The sequence below is a fragment of the Suncus etruscus genome, chromosome 6, assembly GCF_024139225.1.
Source record: "Suncus etruscus isolate mSunEtr1 chromosome 6, mSunEtr1.pri.cur, whole genome shotgun sequence".
NCBI classification, from domain to species: domain Eukaryota; kingdom Metazoa; phylum Chordata; class Mammalia; order Eulipotyphla; family Soricidae; genus Suncus; species Suncus etruscus.
In genome coordinates this window covers 56,156,684-56,179,816 of record NC_064853.1, presented here as the reverse complement: position 1 = coordinate 56,179,816, position 23,133 = coordinate 56,156,684, and the positions used below count along the sequence as shown (strand labels likewise).

Below are 23,133 nucleotides of genomic sequence, written 5' to 3'. Positions count from 1 at the left end.
GCAGGACTTTGAATCTGATTAAGGCAGGAAGTGGTCACTCCCCATGACAGAACAGAATGAAGGGAATGAAGAGAGTAACCAGTAATGGAAAGTGGTGTGTGTGTGTGTGTGTGTGTGTGTGTGTGTGTGTGTGTGTGTGCGTGTGTGTGTGTGTGTGCATAATAAAATGATATTAGAACTTATGTGCCAAATTTATGCCAAGAATTATTTTATTACATTTTATTATTTTGGGGGGAAACGAATTGGATCTTGTTTCCAAGTAGATCAACAATATACAGGTGTCATGGCTACTGTCTCTAAGAAACTTCTGTTTGTTAAGGCCTATCAAAGCCTCATGTTTTGGTAACAAAACATTTTTGAGCTAAGGATAACAAGGAAAATGCATGGCCTATATCAAGCTGCTGGCAGGATTCTCCTTATACTGGGGACCCTCAGTGTGTTCTCAGGAGTGATTGCTTTCTTTCCTGTTTTTTCCTACAAACTTTGGTCTATAGGTTGGAGTGTCTGGATCGCTTGTCCCATCTGGAATGGAGCTTTGGTAGGAAAATATTTTATTATGTTTACTGTTGAGAGAATAAAGGATAAGGGAAAGGGAAAACAGTGCAACATGTCCTTACTAAATTTTCTAACAATATGAATATACTAAAATTTAATAGAAATAATTTATCTTGGAACATTGGTTTCATTCTTGACTTTTAAATATAGCACTTTTCTTAATATCATCATGTTATCCTTTATATCATGAGTATTAACTATAAGAGCAGGGTCAAATAATTCTTTAAAAGTTATTTTAATCTTCTCACATTGATATTAAGAAAAAATAGAATTGTTCTTTCACAATTTGAATTTAGAAGAATTATATTAATCATGAAAAATCTATGAATAGAGAACAGAGGAAAATAATTGTCAGACTGTTTCCCTGAAATTCCCAAGATATTTCTATACTGAGGAATAAGTGACCTACAGATTCTTAGCCCCCAAATCTTTGTTTTTTCACCTCTTCCTTTCTAGGCCACTGAAGGAATTCAAGAAGACAGGTGATAGTTTTCATTAACTTCATGTGATAGTTTTCACTAACTTCAGCCTCAATAGGAAAGAAAGGCCACATGCAAGTTGGCAGGATGCAAATGTTCATTGCTCATTAGAATATCACCTGAGAGAAAGACCCTAAAAGATGCAATTTTGACCAATTTTTAAAGAAATATGTACAGATAACTTAGTATACTTGAATTATACTGAACTATACTGGGAAACAAAATATGGCCTTCAATATCTCTTTTTAAGATCTCGATGTTGAATAGGAGAAGCAGAATAATAATAATAATAATAAGAGAGAGAAATTAAACAAGGAAATTGTTGGTGTTTGTTTACCTAGTTATTAATACATTCTTTTATATCTACCACTGTATTAAATCTACCACTTGATCCTCTGCACTTTGGGGTATTTATTTAATATATAATTTTTATTTTGATCATAGTGGCTTACATAACTTTCCCAGTAATATTTTAGGTACATATTAGCATCGAATCAGGGGAATTCCCATCACCAAATTTGTCTTCCCTCCACCCCCACTTTGAGGTATTTTTGGTGGGGGGAGGGTCCTTCCGAGGTGTAATTAGAGAACCTGGGCCCAATTCCTGAGATTATTACTAGCAGGTCCCCAAGAAGGAATGCTACCTAGCCCGGTAGTGTGGGTGGGGGCTGAGCCTCCAAGGCTGTCCCTATGCATGCTTGGGAGACAATACAGTACCGGGAATTGAACTAGGCTTACTCACATACTTCTTAACTACTCTACTACTTATCTGGCCTCTTGATACCTATATTATTTGGTTCAATACCTAAAACATACCAAACAAAGAAGCATTGTTAATGACTCACATGCAAAGATAGCAGTTCTATGTACTGAGGCAACATCGGAAAGTTTTGTTGTTGGCTAAGACTAAGAAAAACCTTTTACACCGAATCTGGGCCTTTATAAACACATTTAAATATTTATCTTTAGAACAAGCATTTCACAAAACAATATTTAACTTTTTGTCTAAGGTCAACTTTGACATTTTATATTAAGACCATGACTATTGTCCAGTTTATGCCCCTTCCTTTGTAATACCTAAAAGACTTCCATAAAATGATCTAAAAATATTGATTTCATCAGCATCACAAAACATTGCATCTAACTTTCTCTACATCAAATGTCTGATTATTTTCCAATTAAAAACAGAGAAATTATATCACATATTTCAAGTATGTCACTAGTTGCTGGGCATTTAATTGGGAGCACGACATACTGGGAATGACACAGGAAAGATTTGGGAAGGTCGACCCGTGGTCATGGCCTGCCTTTGATGTTCATTGAATGTATAGTAAGGATCTCTTATATAGATGGTCCTCTTTCCTTTACCTGTGGAAATTTTTTTGTTTTGTTTTAGTTTTTGGGTCACACCCGGCAGCGCTCAGGGGTTACTCCTGGCTCTATGCTCAGAAATCGCTCCTGGCAGGCTCGGGGGACCCTATGAGATGCCGGGTTCGAACCACTGACCTTCTGCATGAAAGGCAAATGCACTACCTCCATGCTATCTCTTCCACCCCTCCTGTAGAAATTTTATAGAGCATCTAGAGGAACTTATTTAGTCTCAGATACTGAGTGAGAATAAGTGCAATGTAGACAAAGAAAGCATAACAGATTATTATTTTGAAGGTCCTAAATGAGTTTTAGTAAATATAATGCCCCTCTCACTGTCTAAACCCTGCTGAGCTGTGGATCCTGATACCTGCTACACCTCAACTACCATTATTCCCCTAGCTCATTTTGCCTTTCACACTGACTCCCTGCTGTTTCCAAACTTTCCAAAGTATGCATCTACCTAAGGACTTTTTCTGCCTGAAACCTCTTCCTTCTCCCACATGGCTTACTTCCTACTTCTCAATCTTTTTATAACCATCACTCCTTTACTGATGCCTTCTATCATTATTCAATTTATACAATTTCCCATTTTTAGCCCACCAACGGACCCTTCTTTGTTTCCCCTTAGCTCTAATATAGTTCTAAAGAACTTTGTGATTTATTTATTGTTTATTCCCTCTACCAAACCAACAAACTTAGCTTGTACAGAAACAGAGCATTTTCTCTATTTTATTTGCTGTTTTACTTTTACAGCATAATAGGTATTCACATACCTATTAATAGTATTCATATTAATAGATTTGAATAGTTAATAGTTTTGAATAAAAGAATAAATCCTGTGTTCTCCATCTTGTGGCACAGAATTCTATATAAAGTTGAATTATGATCAGGTTGCAAAGACTAAAGGTCAAATTAGTATTTATACTAAAGCAGGAAAAATATCCTTATGCTCAGTCTTTCAGTACTATCTAAATTTGTAACAAAGTGACTTTTCTCCTATTGAGTTTCCAGTGAACCGGGCTTTGTCAGTTCAGGATCCACTTTAAAAAGTCTCCGACTTATTCCACAATCTTCCCTGCCAGGCATTTAACTTGCCTGCAAAGTGTATCTTCCGCTGGTGGAAAGACAATTCGTACATTTCAATCATCCTGACATTTCCTTTTGCAAATGACTTTATAACCCTTTTGAGACTTGTAAGAGAGCTAGTTTAAAAGTAATACATTACTTTGTATTTGTTCCATGCCTTTCATTCAAGGCTTTTTAAATTTTTCATGAGTAATTGGTCTTCAGACTCTTTTCTGACAGCCACATGCTAAGCAGTTTCACTGAACCAGGTTATTTAAAGGTATCAGCTGCTAGAAAGTATGCAGCAAAAAGATTATTGTGTCTTAAGGACTGAGCACCACTTTAATCCTGGAAAACCTGGCTTGCAGCACAAGCTTCGTGATGACAAGAATGAAGAGTGGATTTAAGCACAATCAAGTGGTTCAATGCTACACCTGGAACCCTACTTGAAGACAGACAATGGAGAAAAAGGCCGGGCTAGACTGATTCAAGCAAGCCCATTTTCCTTTGCCTTTTTCTTTAGAGAAGGTTTTGACCACAACACCACCCAGGTCTTTTATTACTTGAACAACTATGTGATTTCCAAACATCCAATGGTCAAATGCCTGCCCCCACATTAGAAAGACTAAATTTCTTGAAGTCCTGCTTGTCAAAAATAAATTATATATATATATATATATATATATATATATATATATATATATATATATATATATATATATATATATATATATAAAATCTAGCACCCAAAGTAATGGTTTCTGTTCCTGAATGAACAAAATTTCAAACCCTGGAGTGATTTTTTCACTTAATCCTTTCTTCTACAGTTTCTCAGAATGTCCTATGCATATGAATCACCTGGGATCTAGTTTCAGAGCAGACTCTGATTCAGTGAAGCTGTGAGACCTGAGCTTTTGTATGTCTGACACGTTTCCAAGGGAGGCTGATGCATCTGCTTCAGGTGTACTCAGCAAGTACGTACTGCCTTAAGCCAATCCTTAGCCACTTTTTCACTTTACTAAGTCCAGAGCAGTTGTAACTCTGATCTTCCCCACAAGGCATATCTGTGCATTTCTTCTGTTCATTCGCATTCATTGTGTGTTTCTGAGCCTCTTGCCACTTCTCACTTACTTCCAGGGTTCATGCCTAGAGTTGTGAGTCAAACTATAAAAATGTATTTCTGGGGCTGGAGTGAAAGTATGGCACGTAGAGTGCTTGCCTTGCATGCAACTAACCCTTGTTGAATCTCTAAAACCCCTTGAGGTCCCCTGAGCCAGCCCAGAGCAATTCCAGAACCAGGAGTAACCCCTGAACACTGCTGGGTATGGTCCCTAAACAAACAAACAAACAAGCAAAAAATAATAAAATTATAAATTATAAATTTATATTATAAATTTAATTATAATTAAATTATTATAATTAATAATTATAAAGTTATTCTATGTGGCACAAGCCACATTTTTTAAATACAAGTAGAATAAGGCTAAGATCAGAGAATACAGAGAATATTAGAACATAGGATACATGAGGCTAAGCATTATTGTTTCAGTTACATATAATAATTTATAATTAGCCAAAGTGGAAAATGTATTTTTTATTATGGGTAAAGGAGAGGCTGTTTGTTGTTGTTGTTTGAAGTCTGAAGATCAGAGTCCTACAGAGACTTCTTTACGTCTCACTCTACTCCAATTCATCATGCATGAAATTGCTGGCTCATCTTTTTTTTACCTTTATTGTGTCAGACTAATTTCTTCAGAAACCTTTACTGTTACAATATGGTCCAAATGAAGTCACCATATACACTAGGCTAAAATTTGAGGCCCTTCTCAATCTAGCCTTACAAGCCTAATTTCCTAACCTTCTTTTCCAGAACCAACACCTTCTTTCTACTCAGTACTGCTGAGTACACCTGAAGCAGATGCATCAGCATCCCTTGGAAACGTGTCAGACATGCAAAAGCTCAGGTCTCACAGCTTCACTAAATCAGAGCCTGCTCTGTAACAAGATCCCAGGTGATTCATATGCACAGGACATTCTGAGAATTTCTTAGTCTAGGCCTCTGACTATGACTATGAGGGACTAAGACTCCCTTCTTCTGGCCCTTGCAGAGTAGTTCTAGCTCTCTACATGACCTTTCCTCTGTCATCTCCCATTGGAGACACATCTATCCTTCAAATTTTCTTTAGATACCTTTTCCCATATATGTTTGTTACTTATTGCTCCCTAAATGCAGCATATAATAACTTAACCCTTCTTACATAGAAGGTTTGCTCTTCTTGCCATATATAAGCATTGTCCTATGTGTGCTACTTTCACACCTGCACTTCAAATGCTGGTCAACATATGTATAGAGTGTAGTGGAGCCTCTGCTTCTTTCTCTGTCTCTGTCTCCTTCCATCTGCTCTCTTTGCCTCTCTCTCCATATATATATATATGTATATATATGTATGTATGCACACACATATATATATACATATTATGCTGTAAGCTTCCAAAAATAGTTAACTATTATCATTTATATTCTATATGCACAATGCCTATCACAAATCTTATTCATGGGAGACAAACTATAGGGATTTGTAAGGGAATTAATTATCCCATATTAAAAATGAGTCCTTTCAAATTTTCTGTTTATGTTGTGACTGTTCTCAGCTTCCTTCAATTCATCTACTTCTGGGAACTGGGTCCTCCATTTGGAAAATTTGAAAGATTTTGTGGGAAGGTCCACAGCAATCATGTAATTGCAGTGTTAGCAGCAATTGTTAGAAAGCCCAAGTGATGCATCCATTTAGAATGTCAGTCCTCTAGAGAAGACCTGAGGGAGGACTTGCAGAACTGGTTCTTGGGCTCCTACACCCTGTGCTGTACACTCCTATCTCTCCCCTTCATCACAACTCAATTGCCTTTCTCTGCCCGACTTTTCATCTTTCAAACACTTTCATGCTCACATTTCTTTATCTATTTTACTTTCCTTCCCTTGAATATCTTTTTTTTCTTTTGTTCTTTTCCTTTCTATAAACATGATTTTAAAAAGGAAATAAAAGGATAAAAGGGGAAAATCATAATTCTTGAGGGATAAGTGCTAAACTTTCATGCATGTGAACAGTAGAAAAGTAGAGCTGCTCCACAAATGGTAGGGAAAGGAAGATAGTAGACAGGCTTGTACCTTACCCTAGTTCAATCCTTAACTCCACATGACCTTCTAGCACTGCTAGTATAGTTCTGGATATCCTTAAGCATAGCAGAGCCTCCCTGGTGGTCCCCACCACAAGGTCTGAACTGCTGACTAGCATGAGCCCTGGTTCCCCTGAGTCACTCCTGGCAAGCTCCAGGAACCATATGGGATACTGGCAATTAAAACTGAGCTGAATGTGTGCAAGGCAAGCACCCTACCTGTGGAACTATTTTTCCAGCAGCACCCCTCTTGGGGGCACAACTCTTGAGCCACCACTTCACTATGGACAGGTAGATAAACATTCATTCTCCAGTCTACTATATGAAAGTTTTTTTCAGGCTTTGTGTAAACAAAGCAAAATTCAAGCTGGCAGCTATAGCAGAAATGACTGGCAACTGCAATTCTGCTGCATTCCTCAACTTTTAAAAGAAAAGAATCAGTGCATGCCAAAGTAGTTAAGGCAACTTAAAATCTCAGCATCTGATAATGTCAGTTCTCTGCTTGGAGTAAAGCCAGCTAAAAGGATTCCTTCTTGATATTTATCACACTGGCTTCAGTGTTTCTCACAGAGAAATGAGTGATGTGTCACTAGAAGACCTTGCCCCTACAGCAGAGAATGCTCCTGGGCTCAGCCTCCTCGGTGAAAGGTCCCTCTTTCCTGTCATACTGATCTGCTGTGAGATTCCTGCTGAATTAGCCTGTCTAGGGGCCTCAGGAAACTTTCCTCCTGCAGATTCATGTAGACTTCCAACTATAGATGGTTTTGTTTTGGCCCATGAGAGTTTTGTGAAGCAGCACTTTCCAGTCTAGAATTTTAGGCTCAGCTGCATGAGAAGTTGTGTGTGTGTCCACGTTGGTGTGTGTACGTGTGTGTGTGCTTTCCTCTCTCTCTCAAATTCTCTAAATACAACTTTTAAAATAAGTCATTTTAGAAAAATGAGACGCTAGGACTCAGAGCTATAAATATGCCAGACCAGTGCTACAAAAGCCACAGGACATAAAACGATTTGTGTAAAAATTTATTCCCCAATGCCTTAAATTTGTGGATACTATACATCCATATTTATTTCTCTAACAAAAAAAATCTAGACTATTTTTAGTTCTATCCTCATTCTATGTCTTATTTCAAGGCTATTTTTCCCCTTAACTTCAAAACATTCCTGAACCGGGAACACATAATGATTTATGGGTTGGGAAAAAGCGATTTCTAGGCTCAGTGATCACAAAGGTCTCCATCAAACTGATGCCAAACTAAGGATGAGGCCAGAATTTCTTTCTTCCTTTTTATTATCTATTGCTCAATTCTGATGACACAATCATTTTTGTTTGTTTCATCATTTTCATTTTGCTCTTTCTAAGAGACTATAAAAAAACAAAGATACCAATGTCCCCAGCACAATCAATGTCCACCAAGCATTTATTTGAATGATCATCTTGGTTACTTGAGAAAAGGGGCATGTTGTTGTTTCCCATCAGAGGCAAAGCCAGACAATAACAAAAGAGAGCAAGCAGTTAAAGATAGATGCTAGGTAGGATTTGGGCTCTCATTCTCCATTCTGGAACCTCCCATTTGCTATTTCAGCAAATGGGAGGTGGGAGGAAAAGATAAGTGGTAGACAGTTGGTCAAAATAAAATAGATGGCAAGGGTTAGAAAGTCAGGCATTTATAGAATGAAGTGATAATTGTGATGGCAACAAGAGCAACACAGAAAAATAAAATATTTTGTCAGCAAGAATTATGCCTTTATGACACTGATGGCATTTCTTTTGGGGGGGTTGGGCCACACTTAATGACACTCTGGGTTACTCCTGGCAGTCTCTGGACCAGGGCCAGGGATCTAACCTGGTCAGCCACATGCAAGGCAAATGCCCTACCTGCTGTGCTATCCCTGGTCCTTCTCTTGATTGTCAGCACAGTTGACAAAAAGACCTGAACCATTGAGACATTTGCTCTTCCTTCTAGTCCATGATAGTTGTCAAACGGTGGCTGATTGAACTCTTTCCAGAGTTACGTTTTGTCATGGATGTTATTTTTCTATTTTCTTTTAACAGGCCATCACAGCTGGTATACTGCTAATGCTGGCTCACAGAGAGAGGACCAAGAGACACCTGGTAAATATGCAAACATTATGCTGGATGCTAGTGTGGACTTAAATGTCAAATTTCCACTGATTCAACATATAACATAGAGCATGTGATTTCTGTCACTGTAGAACATTGAATAGCACCTTACAAGAATGGATTTCAGTAATAAATATATTTTAAGTGAATATTTGGGCATGGTGGGCTACATATTCCCCTTCTGTTCTCAAAAGTCACTGCCAGTAATACTCAAGGGACAAGGAACTGCCAAAAAATGGAAATAGGATCATTTAGATACAAATTAAACCTTAATTCTCTTACTATCTCTCCCAGTCCTTAAAGGAAAAAATTTATCTATTTTTTGTTGCAACCATCTCCAACAAGTTCATGTAATTATTGAAAGCATTGTATTTTGGGAAGTAAAGAGCTAGTGTAAATGCTTATAAATTTCATTTTAAAGAGGCAGGTCTGCTTTGAAAAATATAAAGTTTAGTCCTAACTGAGAGATACTAACTTCCACCCCACTAAAATGCAGTTAAAAATTTAAATATCACTTTTGACACTGCAAAATATATCTAATAGTCTGCTTTTGACATAAAAACTAGTCAATAATATTTGCTTATATTTCTCTAAAATATGAAACACTCTATAGATTAATAAATGTATATAGAGGTTTAAATTATTTTTAGCTTTAATACTTGTGATTGTGTATGATAGCAAGTAATAAAGTAGGGGACTGTAGCATGAGTAAAATGGGTAGGCAGCTTGCCTTGTATGCAGCAGTTCTAGGTTCAATCCCAGGAGAAATCTTAAGCACAGAGCCAAGAACACAACCAGGTGTGGCTCCTCAAATAAACCCAAATACTCAAAACTAAAGTATACTATTTATATTCATTTTATATTTGTATATATACTATATTATCTATATATATTGTTTTAAATATTTTATATATTCATGATATACTTAAGTTCTTCTATTTAAAATTATTTTTTTTTTTTTTTTTTTTTTTTTTTTGGTTTTTGGGCCACACCCTGTGACGCTCAGGGGTTACTCCTGGCTATGCGCTCAGAAGTTGCTCCTGGCTTCTTGGGGGACCATATGGGACGCCGGGGGATCGAACCGCGGTCCGTGCGCAGGCAAGGCAGGCACCTTAGCTCCAGCGCCACCGCCCGGCCCTTAAAATTATTTTTAAGCAGCATAGTTCATTGAAATATTTTTTCAAATGATCATCAACCACCTCTCCCAAATTTCAGTATTTATTGAAAATAAAATCCTCATGTAAGTGAACCAACACAGTTTAACCTTGAGTAGTTCAGGGGTCATCTCTATTTTTCAAGTCTCCATATCTCAACTTGGATCTCCTTCTACTTCCTCCATTATCATTCACCCTAAAACAAGATAAAAAGTCAATGATATACATACATTTAAACAGGAGAGGGTCAATTAATGCAATTATACAAAAAAAAACTTGATATGTTTAGATATACTTGCAGGCATTGATGTGAATATTAGTCAATTGGAGATCTACAAAGAAAGCAGACATTGATCAGTAGAGAAGAGAGTGGGCTGCTTTTCTAATAGGCTCTTGGAGACTTCAGTGCTGGTAGACCACACATCCATTCCTGCTGATCAAGGCCCAAAGGCATTGCACAGGTTAAATGTAACCATCTCTTTGTCTTACCCAAGAGTAGTTACCTACACATAATAAAAAATAAGTAAAATAAAACATGTGTTACCTAGAATTGGTTTTATGCCCCATCTCCCTGCCCAGTTGACTAATATGTTAGTTCTTGTGGTATAGGTAAATTCAAGGGAACCTAAAGAGAAAATTTTGATCCACTTATTTTTCCCTTCCTCCTGAGAAATATTTTTTTTTTTTATTTTTGGGCCACACCCGGTAACGCTCAGGGGTTACTCCTGGCTATGTGCTCAGAAGTTGCTCCTGGCTTGGGGGACCATATGGGACACCGGGGGATCGAACCGCGGTCCGTACAAGGCTAGCGCAGGCAAGGCAGGCACCTTACCTTTAGCGCCACTGCCCGGCCCCGCCTCCTGAGAAATATTAAGACCTAGCATCTCTTTCTCCATTTTGTTGAGAAACTTTTGAGAAATTGAATTTTTTTAGAGAGAGAGGGAATGGCATACTAGTGATACTCAGGAGTTACTTCTAGTGTTGCTGGTGCCAGAGGGGTTATATGGGATGCCAAGAATCAACCCAGGTCATCGGTGTGCAAGGGAAACAGTCTATCCTCTGTGCTATCTCTCCAGTCCTGAAAAACTGAGTTCTTAAAGTAATAATTTGTTTCTGTTTTATTTTCAGTGGGAAGCTAGTTTCACCTCTGTGATTTTGAGCATTATTGGATGTCCACTTCATTTTGCAATAGCCTTAGAATCAGCATTTCTTGGACCATATTGCTTCTATTCTTTCTCAGGGATTGCAGGAACCAATTACCTTGGTTATGCAGTTGACTTTCCCTTCCCATACACAAAATTTCCATCACTTTGTTTGGACCCACCACACTATGAAGAGTATCACCTTACACTTCAGACCTTTGATCTATTTCTGAGTTTTGTCATGTTCTGTGCATCACTGATGGTGTTTATCAAGCTTTCTGCAAAACATCTGGAATGGACACATAATGTAAGTTTTATTTGATGGGTACCTATTCTTGTTCTGTCCTGAATGCTAAATTGGAAGCCAAGAGATATAGTACTTCAGGTGAAATGCTTGCTTCTCATACAACAGACCCCAGTTCAATACCCAGCACCATGTATGGTTGGTTCCCTAAATAGAACCCTGTTCCTGAACACAGAACCAGGAATGAGTACTGAGCATTGTAGTTATAATCTATTCACCCCAACTCTCCACATTGCAAACCCCGGTTAATCTGTCTCTTATTTACCAGTCTCTCTCTATACAAATATACAAATATATATACAAATATACAAATAATGCTGAATAGCTCCTGGCCCATAATACTTACTTGTTCATGATGAATGAATGGAAATGCAATGTTATAGCTGATGTTGTGGTAGTAGATACTATCGATCGATTTTAATAGAAATCCACAATCAATAATATCACCCAAATACAAATTACCATTTTTTTCTGGATAATTGAAGCAGATTACTTAATTTGGGGGGGGGGGTCAACCCGGCAGCGCTCAGGGACTACTCCTGGCTCTATGCTCAGAAATCGCCACTGGCAGGCTCGGGAGACCATATGGGATGCCGGGAATCGAACAACCATCCTTCCGCATGCAAGGCAAATGCCTTACCGCTGTGCTATTTATCCGGCCCCTGATTACTTAATATTTTAATGTTTATTAAATATAGATCCTCAAATTACCTTTTATCCCATGAATCTGGAAAAGTATACACATTCTTCAGTCAGAAAAGATATAGAAGAAACCATCCTTTTCTTCCTATTTCAGTGACACCAGAGTCTGATGAAAGTTAACATCAAATTTAGAATTCTGACTTTTTCAAGGTTGACCAATATGGATAGGAGTAGTAAAAATATAAAATGTATGCATGCAAAACAAACAAACAAAAAAAAAAGGGGCCGGGCGGTGGCGCTGGAGGTAAGGTGCCTGCCTTGCCTGCGCTAGCCTAGGACGGACCGCGGTTCGATCCCCCGGCGTCCCATATGGTCCCCCAAGAAGCCAGGAGCAACTTCTGAGTGCATAGCCAGGAGTAACCCCTGAGCGTCACAGGGTGTGGCCCAAAAACAAAAACAAACAAAAAAATGTATGCATGCTATTTGTCAGTTTACATACCATTTTGCAGATAGAAAACTGAGACAAAATATTTTACATCCATTGTTCAACATCACATAAGCAGTGGGATCAAATTCAGAACCCAGAGTAATTTTTTTTTAATTAGGAAAGATTCATTCCTGGCTATCTTGTCATCCTCCTTGTGTTTTTGTTCTTTTCTAGTGTTTAGATACATAATTCTGATTCCAGGAGAACTGGAGCAGAGTTACTGAGAAAAAAACACAAGTGATTTCTGATCCCAAATTTTTATGGTTGATACTATATCTCTGCTCTTGTGGGCTTAACCAAATATTTCCTGCTTCAAACTCTTACACTGAATTCTCAATTGGGTCCATATTTTATTAAGTTTAGGTGAATTTAGATAATGGCAACCATTTATTTTTCCAGTTTGATGTTATCAACAGAACCAGCAAAATTGGAAGACAAGAATTTGGCATTCACGGTGCTTTTCGTGGTTAGTCTTGTTCGCTTTAACTTCTACAGAAGTCTGCAAAGGAAATCCTGTACATTCTAAAGAACAGAGTTTATTTTATAAGGAAACCCACTGAGAGTTTTAGTGAGCAGATCAAAATTACTTCCCCCACTGCCTTACTAGAATATCTAGAAATTTAGCATTTGAAGTTTCTCCCTTGTTGAACATCCCAATTTCCTGGGCTCCTTTGTTGAAAGAAAGATATGCCTAGGAGAACCACACATTAAATTACTGGCAACCATCACACATCAGCATCAATATTTAATCAGACATTTGACTGTTATCATAAGGGCTTGACATGATATGTCTCAGTTTAACATAGGATAAAAGACAAGGAGTAAAAAGAAATACATGCAGAGGTATAAGTCAGTCCTATAAAGACTATAAAGGAAATCTGCTTAATGTTTAAAAAGGAGTTAAAAAAGAGTTAAAGGCAGAACATTTGGGATGGAGAGATAGTACAGTGGATAAGGTGCTTATTTTGCACATAATCAAATTAGGTTCCATCCTGGGTAACCCATATAGTCCTCTGAGTACCATCCAGAATGATTCCTGAGTGTAGAGCCAGGAGAGGTCCCAAAACAAACAAACAAACAAACAAACAAACAAACAAACAAAAAACAACTTTCTCCAACTTCAAAGTGGCATCTGAAGTTTCCGGATCTCATCCAAGACATATTCTATTACATTAGAAACTTGAAGGTTAAGTGCAGGGAATGTGCACTTGTGGCATTCACCCCCAAAAGTTTTTGATGATTTTCTTTCAATAACAAATAGTTTTAGTACTGCTTCTGAACAGAATCTGTTTTCCCATCTACACAAAATGCAGCACTAGTTTGGTTGAGCATTCTAGATGATTTAAGAAGCATCAAGTCTGTGTTAATTTAACACCACTTAATTTATTATGGTGGTAGATCGTGTTTCTTTGAGAGGATGAATGGCTGACATAATGGAGTATGATGTTCTATATTCATAACTATACTTCTGCTCCAAACCTTAAAGATTTGAGTGTATCCTGAACAAATGTTTAATGTTATATAAACATTAATTTATAATGGGAGCCAAAGTGATAATGCAGTGGGAAGGCATTTGCCTTGCACGCAGCCAACCCAGGACAGACCCGGGTTCAATCCCAGCATCCAATATGGTCCCCCAAGCCTGCCAGGAGCAATTTCTGAGCACAGAGCAAGGAGTAACCCCTGACGCTGCTGGATGTGGCCCCAAAATAAACAGATAAAAAAATTCATTTATAATAGGAACATTTTCTATTCTTGATACAAATGTATCTTTTTAACAAAAATTTTAGAAAATACAAAACTTGAAACTAGCCAGAGACGAAAATAACCACTGTGGAGTCGCAACAGCAGCCAGCGGTGTGAGCTAACGAGTGGTGACAATAGAGGACTTAAGGACAGCATGTCTGAAGGAAGTTGATCTTAAAACTGACCAAACTCTTAATGTGTAAGATAAAATTCTTGAATCATTGAGAAAAAAAAAAAAGAAAATACAAAACTTCTTAGAAGGAAAGTTGGATCATTTTGGGACTATGGAAATCTACAGTTATTTTATATGTAATGTTTCAAGGTCCCTAAATGACCTAAAACACATGATCGAAGTTAAGGTACTTGCTTTGCATGCAGATGGCCTGAGTTCTATCTCTGGCACCTTAGTCCTTTGAGTACTAAGGTCCTCCAGGGATGATTCTTACGGACAGAGTAAGGAGTAAATTCTGAACAGTCTGGTGTGACCCAAATTCCTCTAGCCCACAAAAGAAAGCAAATACTAATTGTTTTTTTGTTTTTTTTGTTTTGTCTGGGGGTCACACCGGCAGTGCTTAATGGTTACTCCAGGCTCTGCTCTCAGAAATTGCTCCTGGAGGAGTGGAGGACAATTTGGGATCTCAGGAATTGAATCCAGGTCCATCCTTGGTCGGCTGCCTGCAAGGCAAACCGCCCTACCACTGTGCTATCGCTCTGGCCCCAACAAATACAATTTTATTTAAAAATAACTGATCCAGGACGGACCATGGTTCGATCCTGGCATCCCATATGGTCCTCCAAGTCAGGAGTGATTTCTGAGTGCGTAGCCAGGACTAACCCTTGAGCATCACCGGGTGTGTTTTCCCCCCAAAAAAAATTTTTAAAAATAAAAATAAAAATTACTGAACTGGAGGCTGAAACAATAGTGCAGCGTTTGCAGCCACCTGACTCAGGACTGACCGCGATTTGATCCCCTAGCGTCCCATATGGTCCCCCAAGCCAGGAGCGATTTCTGAGCACATAGCCAGGAGTAACCCCTGAGCATCACCGGTTGTGGCTCAAAATTAAAAAAATAAAAATAAGTAAATAAATGAACTAAAATATTTCCTATATGCCTAAAGGCTAAGGTAACATTTACAATATTTTATTAAAATTAATTTAAAAGTTAATAAAAATGGATGGGGCTGGAACTATAATACAGTATTTGCCTTGCATGTAGCTAACTCTGTTTTGATCCCTGGAATCTCGTATGGTCTCCAAAGTCCCACCAGGAGAAATTTCTGAGTGCCGAATTAGAAGTAAACCCTGAGTGTTGCCAGTTGTGGCCCCAAAATAAATAACAACAAAGGATTAATAAAATTTGAAGCAGGAGATATAGTACAGAATGTGTGGTACTTGCCTCGCACACTGTTGACCAGGGTTTGATCCCTGGCACCCTGTGTAATCCCCAAAAGTGATTCCTGAGCACCAAGGTAGGTGTGGAATTCCCAAACCTAATAAACACATAATATATATTAATTCCCACTTTTTTGTTTTGTTTTGTTTTTAGGCCACACCGTTGACGCTCAGTGGTTACTCCTGGCTATACACTTAGAAATTGCCCCTGGCTTGGGGGACCAATGGGATGCCAGGGGAACGAACCGTCCTAGGTCTGCCAGAACATGTCACCACTTCCCATCATATGATATATTGATGTTGTTTTATTGTACTTTTTTCATTGAGAGAATGTGAAACTTTTTTTTCACCCTACCGCTGTGTCATCGCTCTGGCCCCAATTCCCACTTTTTATATATAAACAAAAGTACAAAAATGCTTTATAAAGCTGCATATCTAATTTGTCCCTAAATTAAATTATCTTATGTAAATCTATTACAAATCAGGAAATTCAAGAACTATAAAACTTGGGGGGGGGGGTGAAAATAGTGGTTTAGAGGAAGATCCTAGGGAAATTACTTTTTTTTTTGTGGTTTTTGGGTCACACCCCACAGTGCTCAGGGGTTTTTCCTGGCTCTGTGCTCAGAAACTGCTCCTGGCAGGCACGGGGGACCATATGGGACGCCGGGATTTGAACCGATGACCTTCTGCATGAAAGGTAAATGCCTTACCTCCATGCCATCTCTCTGGCCCCTGGGAAATTACTTTTTATATCTTATTATAGAACAAAAAGGAATGTTTCAGATACATAAGTAACTGCCATATCACAGTGAAATATATACTTATAAACATTATTTCCTGTAATTTTAAAACAGTTCTTTTTTCCAGTGCCTTTTGGTTTAGTAGAATTGAAAACAACCTGAGTACTAGTCAGCTCAGACAAGTGCAACAAATACCACAGATCTTTATTTTTCACAATCTGGCAGCTGAAAGACCAAAGCCAGCAAGGGAAAGTTTTTTCTTTTGATTTACAGGTGATATTTTGTTACTGCACACTCACAAACCTTTCTGTGCCTGCCTTGGACAGAGGGAGAATTCTTTGTTTCTATAATTTATAAAGGCACAAATTGCCTTCTGATGTCCCACCCTCAAAACTTACCTCAAAGAGCTGGAGAGATAGCACAGTGATAGAGCATTTGCCTTGCACGCAGCCGATCCAGAACAGACGGTGGTTCTAATCCTGACATCCCATATGATCACTATGCCTGCCAGGAGCAATTTCTGAGCACAGAGCCAGGAGTTAACCCCTGAGCGCCACTGGGTGTGACCTTAAAAAAACAATCCTTATCTCAAAGTATAGCCCAAGTAGCTACACCCTATACTATCTGCATAGACAGGAATAAGATATGAATATCTTTAACGTATGAATTAAGCTCATGAAAAAAAATTGTTTTTTTTGTTTGTTCAGTGCCAGGAATCAAACCTCACACATACAAGGCATGTGCTCTACCACTAAGCTACTTCCCTGACCCAATTTCTTTGTTTTCTTTTTTGTTTGAGGGCCACATTGGTAACGTTTTGGGGCTACTTTGATTATGGTATTGGGAATCACACCTGGGTTTCCAGCATGTCAAGTATGTATTATAGGCCTCTGAACTGTTCTCCCAGCCTCTCCATTTTTTTTCCTTTTGTGGTGCAGGGGTTGAACCCAGGTTTCATGAATGCCAGGTATGCACTAACTTCACTGCTGAGGGACATCCCATCTAAGAAGTTATAATTTCTGGTTGAAGTGCCACAGGTGATAATATTTAAGCAGGCAGTAGATTAGAATGAAACCAAAACCACAAAGAAAAATGAAAGATTGAGGTGGATGGATTGATGTGTACAAATTCAAAGTTACATGTGAGTTCTTCAGATCCTAGCTGCTTAAAATGTGAGTCAAAAATCCCTTCATGGGGCTGGAGAGATAGCATGGAGGTAAGGCATTTGCCTTTCATGCAGAAGGTCATCGGTTCGAATCCCAGCGTCCCATATGGTCCTCCGAGCCTGCCAGGAACAATTTCTGAGCCTGGAGCCAGGAGTAACCCCTGAGCACTGCCGGGTGTGATAAAAAAAAAAATCCCTTCATAACAATTAGCTTCAAAATAAATTCACTTTTTTATTTATTATCACTGTTTAATTTGTATACCTATGTTATATACTCATATACCCAGGATTATATTAAAAAGTTCTTTGATGAAGGCTGGAAAATGAATACAGGAGTTAAAATGTTTGACTTGCAGCCAATTGACCTTGTGTGATTGATCCTCAGTACCCTTTATGGTCCCCTAAGTGCCACCAGGAGTGATTCCTGAGCACAAAGGCAGGAAAAAGCTCTGAGCACTTCCAGCTGTGGCCCAAAGCAAAATAAATAATAAATTCAATTTTGGGGGTAAAAAAAAAAAGGTCTTGAATGGAAAATAATTTAAGAAGCTTTATTAGAGACTGAAGTTTATCTCACCCCCAAGATTCATAGCAAAGCTACAATCCTCATTGTGATAAAGATTAAGTATAAATACATGGGCCTTAAGGGAGCTAACTGGGCTCAGAAAAGTCATGAAGATAGATAGAATCCCTAGATGAGGGGGATTCCTTTTAAGAAATGGAAGAGGCCAGAGTTCTTTCTGTTTCTTATTTGTAGATGTAGCCAAGGAGGTTTTGTGCAAACTAGGAAGAAGGCTCTCACCTAATTCTGCTAGCATCTTGACATTGAACTTTCAGCCTTCAGAGCCAGAGGAATAAGTATTGATGTTATGCTACTCATCCTTTTATGGAACAGTGTCCTGTTATGGACACTCTAAGACAGAGAGCTCTTTTATATGCTTAAGGTTCCTTGAAACTGGTTGTGGAATCAGAATACACTACACCTATACTCAGTGTAATGGGGAACTGAAGGGGAGCTGTGGACACAGAGTTAGTGTCAGGCAAAAACAAGCACCACGCATTGGGTTTAAGAATTTAAGTAGAGAATCTAAAATACAAAATAACCATAACTGGAATTGTCTGCATTCTTGGTTTAGTAAGTAATAATGTGATGGGAAAGGAAAGAATTGGGCAGCCAGACGGATGGCGGTTGTCCTGAAGCTACCCACCCCTCCATGGAATGGAATGGCTCTGTTTGTTTTTCTTTCATTATTTACTGGTATGCTTGGTGAATTTTGTTTTCATTTTTTTTTAATGAGAGGGTAAAGAACATATCGCTTTCCATCATATGATATAGTGGTGTTGTTTTATTGTACTTTTTTTATTTAAAGAATGTGAAACTTTTTTTTTCTCATAAAAAATACAGGTAAACTATTTTTTTATTATTTTAAGTGTAGCTTAAAAGCATGTGGAGACAGCACATAATCAATGCAGAATCCTCACTCCCACCAACAAAAAAACAAACAATAAACACTTAAAAAATAACCATAAGGGGCAGGAGATATGGCAGTAGAGGTAAGGCCTTGCAAGCGCTAGCCTAGGAAGAACGGTGGTTCAATCCCCTGATGTCCCATATGGTCCCCACCCCACAAGCCAGGGGCAATTTCTGAGTGCATAGCCAGGAGTAACTCCTAATCGTCAAATGGGTGTGCCCCCCCAAAAGAAACCAAAAAAATAATAACCATAAAAACCTAATCTAACTTTTCAAATTGATGCAGGCAAGTTGACAACAAAGATGTCTTGAAGCAACTCATCTGCTGATCCTAGAAATCTGAGACTTCCTAAGATCTTTCCAGTGCTTCTAAGAAGTAGATTCCTTTCAGCTGAAGTTCGAGCAGAGCTTGAAAACATTAAGAACTCACTTTATTGGGCCCGGAGAGATAGCACAGTGGTGTTTGCCTTGCAAGCAGCCGATCCAGGACCAAAGGTGGTTGGTTCGAATCCCCGTGTCCCATATGGTCCCCCGTGCCTGCAAGGAGCTATTTCTGAGCAGACAGCCAGGAGTAACCCCTGAGCACCGCCGGGTGTGACCCAAAAACCAAAAAAAAAAAAGAACTCACTTTATTGCTTTCTTACAAATTCCACGAGGTGGGGTCCTCAATCTGGTCCACCAGAAGAATCAGAATCTGGAAAAATCATCATCACAATTTCGATCGCTAACCTTTCTGTGATCTCATAATTTTCTCTAGAAGATGAAGAAGGATAATGGAAGAACAATTGTAGGAACATTTATTGGGAAGTTGGCATTTGTCTGTCCCTCAGAATATTTGGGCTCACCTACACACATAGCTGAGAATTCTGAGGCTGGATCCATCAGAGAGGTTCTCACTGCCTTGGACCTCACAGCTTTCTCCTCTCATGAGGCCTGGTTAATTGCCTAGCAATCATAAACAATATTTTTCTAGGATTCTTGTAGACAAAACTTAGTTTTCATATTTTGTAAGTCAAAGATGATTTTCCATGTCTGTTTGCATTATTTTTTAATCAGTAGGCGAATACCAAGGATAATAGCAACTTCCTAAAGAGAAAATGAGAGTAAAGTCTATGTTCTAATAGTTAAATCATTGCATGTTTTAATGGGTTGTATTAAAGTGTTCATATTATTTTATTAATGTAAAAGTTTTATGTTTTTATCACAAGTAGCAGTAGATAGTGTTTAATATTCGAGAAGTATCTTTTTACAGTTTCTTTTGTTTTTGTTTTTTGGGCCACACCCAGAGATGCTCAGTAGATACTCTAAGCTTTAGACACAGTATTATTCCTGATGATGCTCAAAGCGAACATGTGGGATAACGGGGATTGAAACTTGGTTGGCAACATACAAGCAAAAATCTTACCCTCACTGTGCTATCATCTGGTCCCCTTTTTGACAATTGTTATTTTATAAATCATTATAAGACTCATCATAGTTTTCTTGAGACATTTACTCAACCTAACAATTTTTTCTCTAAAAAATTTTAATGTGAAATATGCTAATTTTTATTCCCATTAATTTTTCTTCTGGGGAGCTACACCTAGCAATGCTGGGAATTTCTCCAGGCAATGCTTAGAGGGTCAAGGGGTGCTAGAAATTAAATCCAGAGCTCCCTCATACAAAACAAACACTCCAGCTCTTTAAGTTTCACCCTAGCCCCACTCTTCATCTCACATAAAATGTTATTTTTCCAACTATATTTAAAAGATACATTTTAAATATTTTACATTAGAGCAAGTAATATTAAATACAAATATTTTAAATTTATGGTGGTTTTTGTTTCATAATAGAGCCAAAACAAGTAGAAATTAAAATCCTTCATTTTCTATAATTATATAAAATGCAGACAAAACTAAAATGTATGCTGGTAAATGTTACATAATAGTAGTAATATATGAGAAAATATCACTTAGGAATGTAACTCTGTTGGCTTAATATTTTAAATGTTATGAATTGAAGGAAAAATACGTGATTTTCCCAATGGAAAGAAGGGAAAGAAACAGAAAGCAGAGCAAAAACCAATAGGAATTGTGAAGGAGGGAGTGAAATTTACTCTCCACACAGACTGTAGGAACCAGAAGGTATGTAGATATCAAGGTCCTTAACCCCTGCACTCCTAATTGGTTGTAGGCTTGAACTTCCTCATCTCAAACTTCATAGAATATGAGCAGCCAGTTTTCAAATATCATTTCAGATCTTTCCATATGTATTTTGAAAACCTTTATTCAAATTGAATATATTTTCATTGAGAAGGGCCAACAAATATGAGCTGGCTCATTCTTTACTTGTCCTGAGTGATACTGATGAGTCATGGGGGCCTACCACATGATTTCAGTATTGTTCAAGAAGTAACAGACTGGGGACAGAGAGATGGCCTGGAGGTAAGGCGTTCGCCTTCCATGCAGAAAGACAGTGGTTCGAATCCCAGCATCCCATATGGTCCCCCGAGCCTGCCAGGAGTGATTTCTAAGCATAGAACCAAGAGTAACCCAAAAAACAAACAAACAAACAAACAAACAAAAAAAGAAGTAACAGACTACAGCAATAAAAAGGTATCAAAGCTAGTAACTGAAGGTTTGGAAAAATCAAGAATCACAGGTTCCAGCTTAGAAAAACACCTTTCTTAGCTTAATATCTTGTCTGTAATATATAATAATAATACATACATAAAATTATATATTTAATATTAATTGCATAATTTAGTGTATTATGATATAACTATTTAAGAAATTTATTTAACTATATATTAATATTAATATAAGTGAAGGTTGTTGTACATTGTATGACTGTAACTCAATCATGAATAACTTTATCTGTGAAAAAATGGCAGTATGAAATAAACAACCTTGTAATCATGGTGTTTAAATAAAAACTGTTTTAAATAAATAAAATTTAAAAATATATATTTTAGTATTAAGATATGTTAATTTTTAAACAGTGTAACCATATCAACCAGAATATTTTGGTTTACTATTTTACAATTATATTACTGGTACATAAGAGCAGTATAAATCTTGTTTATTTCCAAGAAGATTGTTTAAAAATATTTTTCCATATCATACTGCTAACCTAGAGGTGTGGGTAAAAAAACTTTGTCATTAATTAAATATTATAAGCCCAGAGGTCTGCATACAAAATTTGTTATTTATACTAGCATTTATTGAACACATGTTATGTGACAGATATGTTTAAGGCTAGAGGCACAAAAGTGATTAAGACACATTATAGTCCTTCCTGGTCTTATATGGACTAAGGAAAGTGGATGAGTCAGAAAGACAACCCAAAGAATGACCTAATCTGAATTAGGTTGTGATAGTGGATATTGGCGCAAAGGGTTGCATTTGAGAGACATTTAGGAAGTAGAATCAACAGACGTTACTAACAGGAAGATGTCAGGAAAAATCAAAGTAGTTTTTGCACTGAGATAAAAGACAGCATAATTGGGTACAATATGTGAATCCTACTCTTGCTACTCAGGGTAACTAGCTTCATATATTACAAATAATTAAAAACCATGGTAATAACATAATAAAAAAATCAGAGAACTTATACCTGGGATCTATCACATATCAAATTGAGGCTTTCTGCTTAAGAACATGGACTATAAGATATAGGCCATATTAATTTATAACATATATCTTGTGGGGCATGCCTAGCATAATTTTCTGAGGAAACACCCAACAGTGATTATGTGATGCATCATGTAATGCTAGCGATATCAAATTCAGGCTTCCCAAATACAAAGCATAAGCTCTAATTTTCTGAGACATTTCCTCAGTTCCTCTATCCGTCTCTTCTCTCTCTCTCTCTCTCTCTCTCTCTCTCTCTCTCTCTTTCTCTCTCTCTCTTTCTCTCTCTCTCTTTGATTCCTGTATTAATGTACAAGTACAGTTGAACTGCTTGAAAATCAAGATAATCTTTCATATCATTTCTTAAATTTATGAAAGCCTTTTCGCATCTCAGAGATGTCAACTTCTAATGAATTGTAATGGAACCCAGAGTTTCTTTTGGGTACTGTTCTCTGTGGAAATATAAGCATACTCTTTCCCTAGAATGATTAAATTACCTGCTACACAATCTTTGTA

The 23,133-nt window shown here is 37.7% G+C and overlaps 1 protein-coding gene across 1 annotated transcript; it reads left to right on the top strand.

Annotated features, from left to right (window-relative positions):
- The first annotated feature begins 379 nt into the window (after positions 1 to 379).
- Positions 380 to 19,955, top strand: TMEM212 (transmembrane protein 212). Its single transcript, XM_049775566.1, is given in 6 exon segments — positions 380 to 538; positions 8,698 to 8,757; positions 11,049 to 11,347; positions 11,349 to 11,369; positions 12,895 to 12,961; positions 19,764 to 19,955. Coding segments are annotated over 6 exon segments (798 nt in total).
- The last annotated feature ends 3,178 nt before the right edge of the window (positions 19,956 to 23,133 follow it).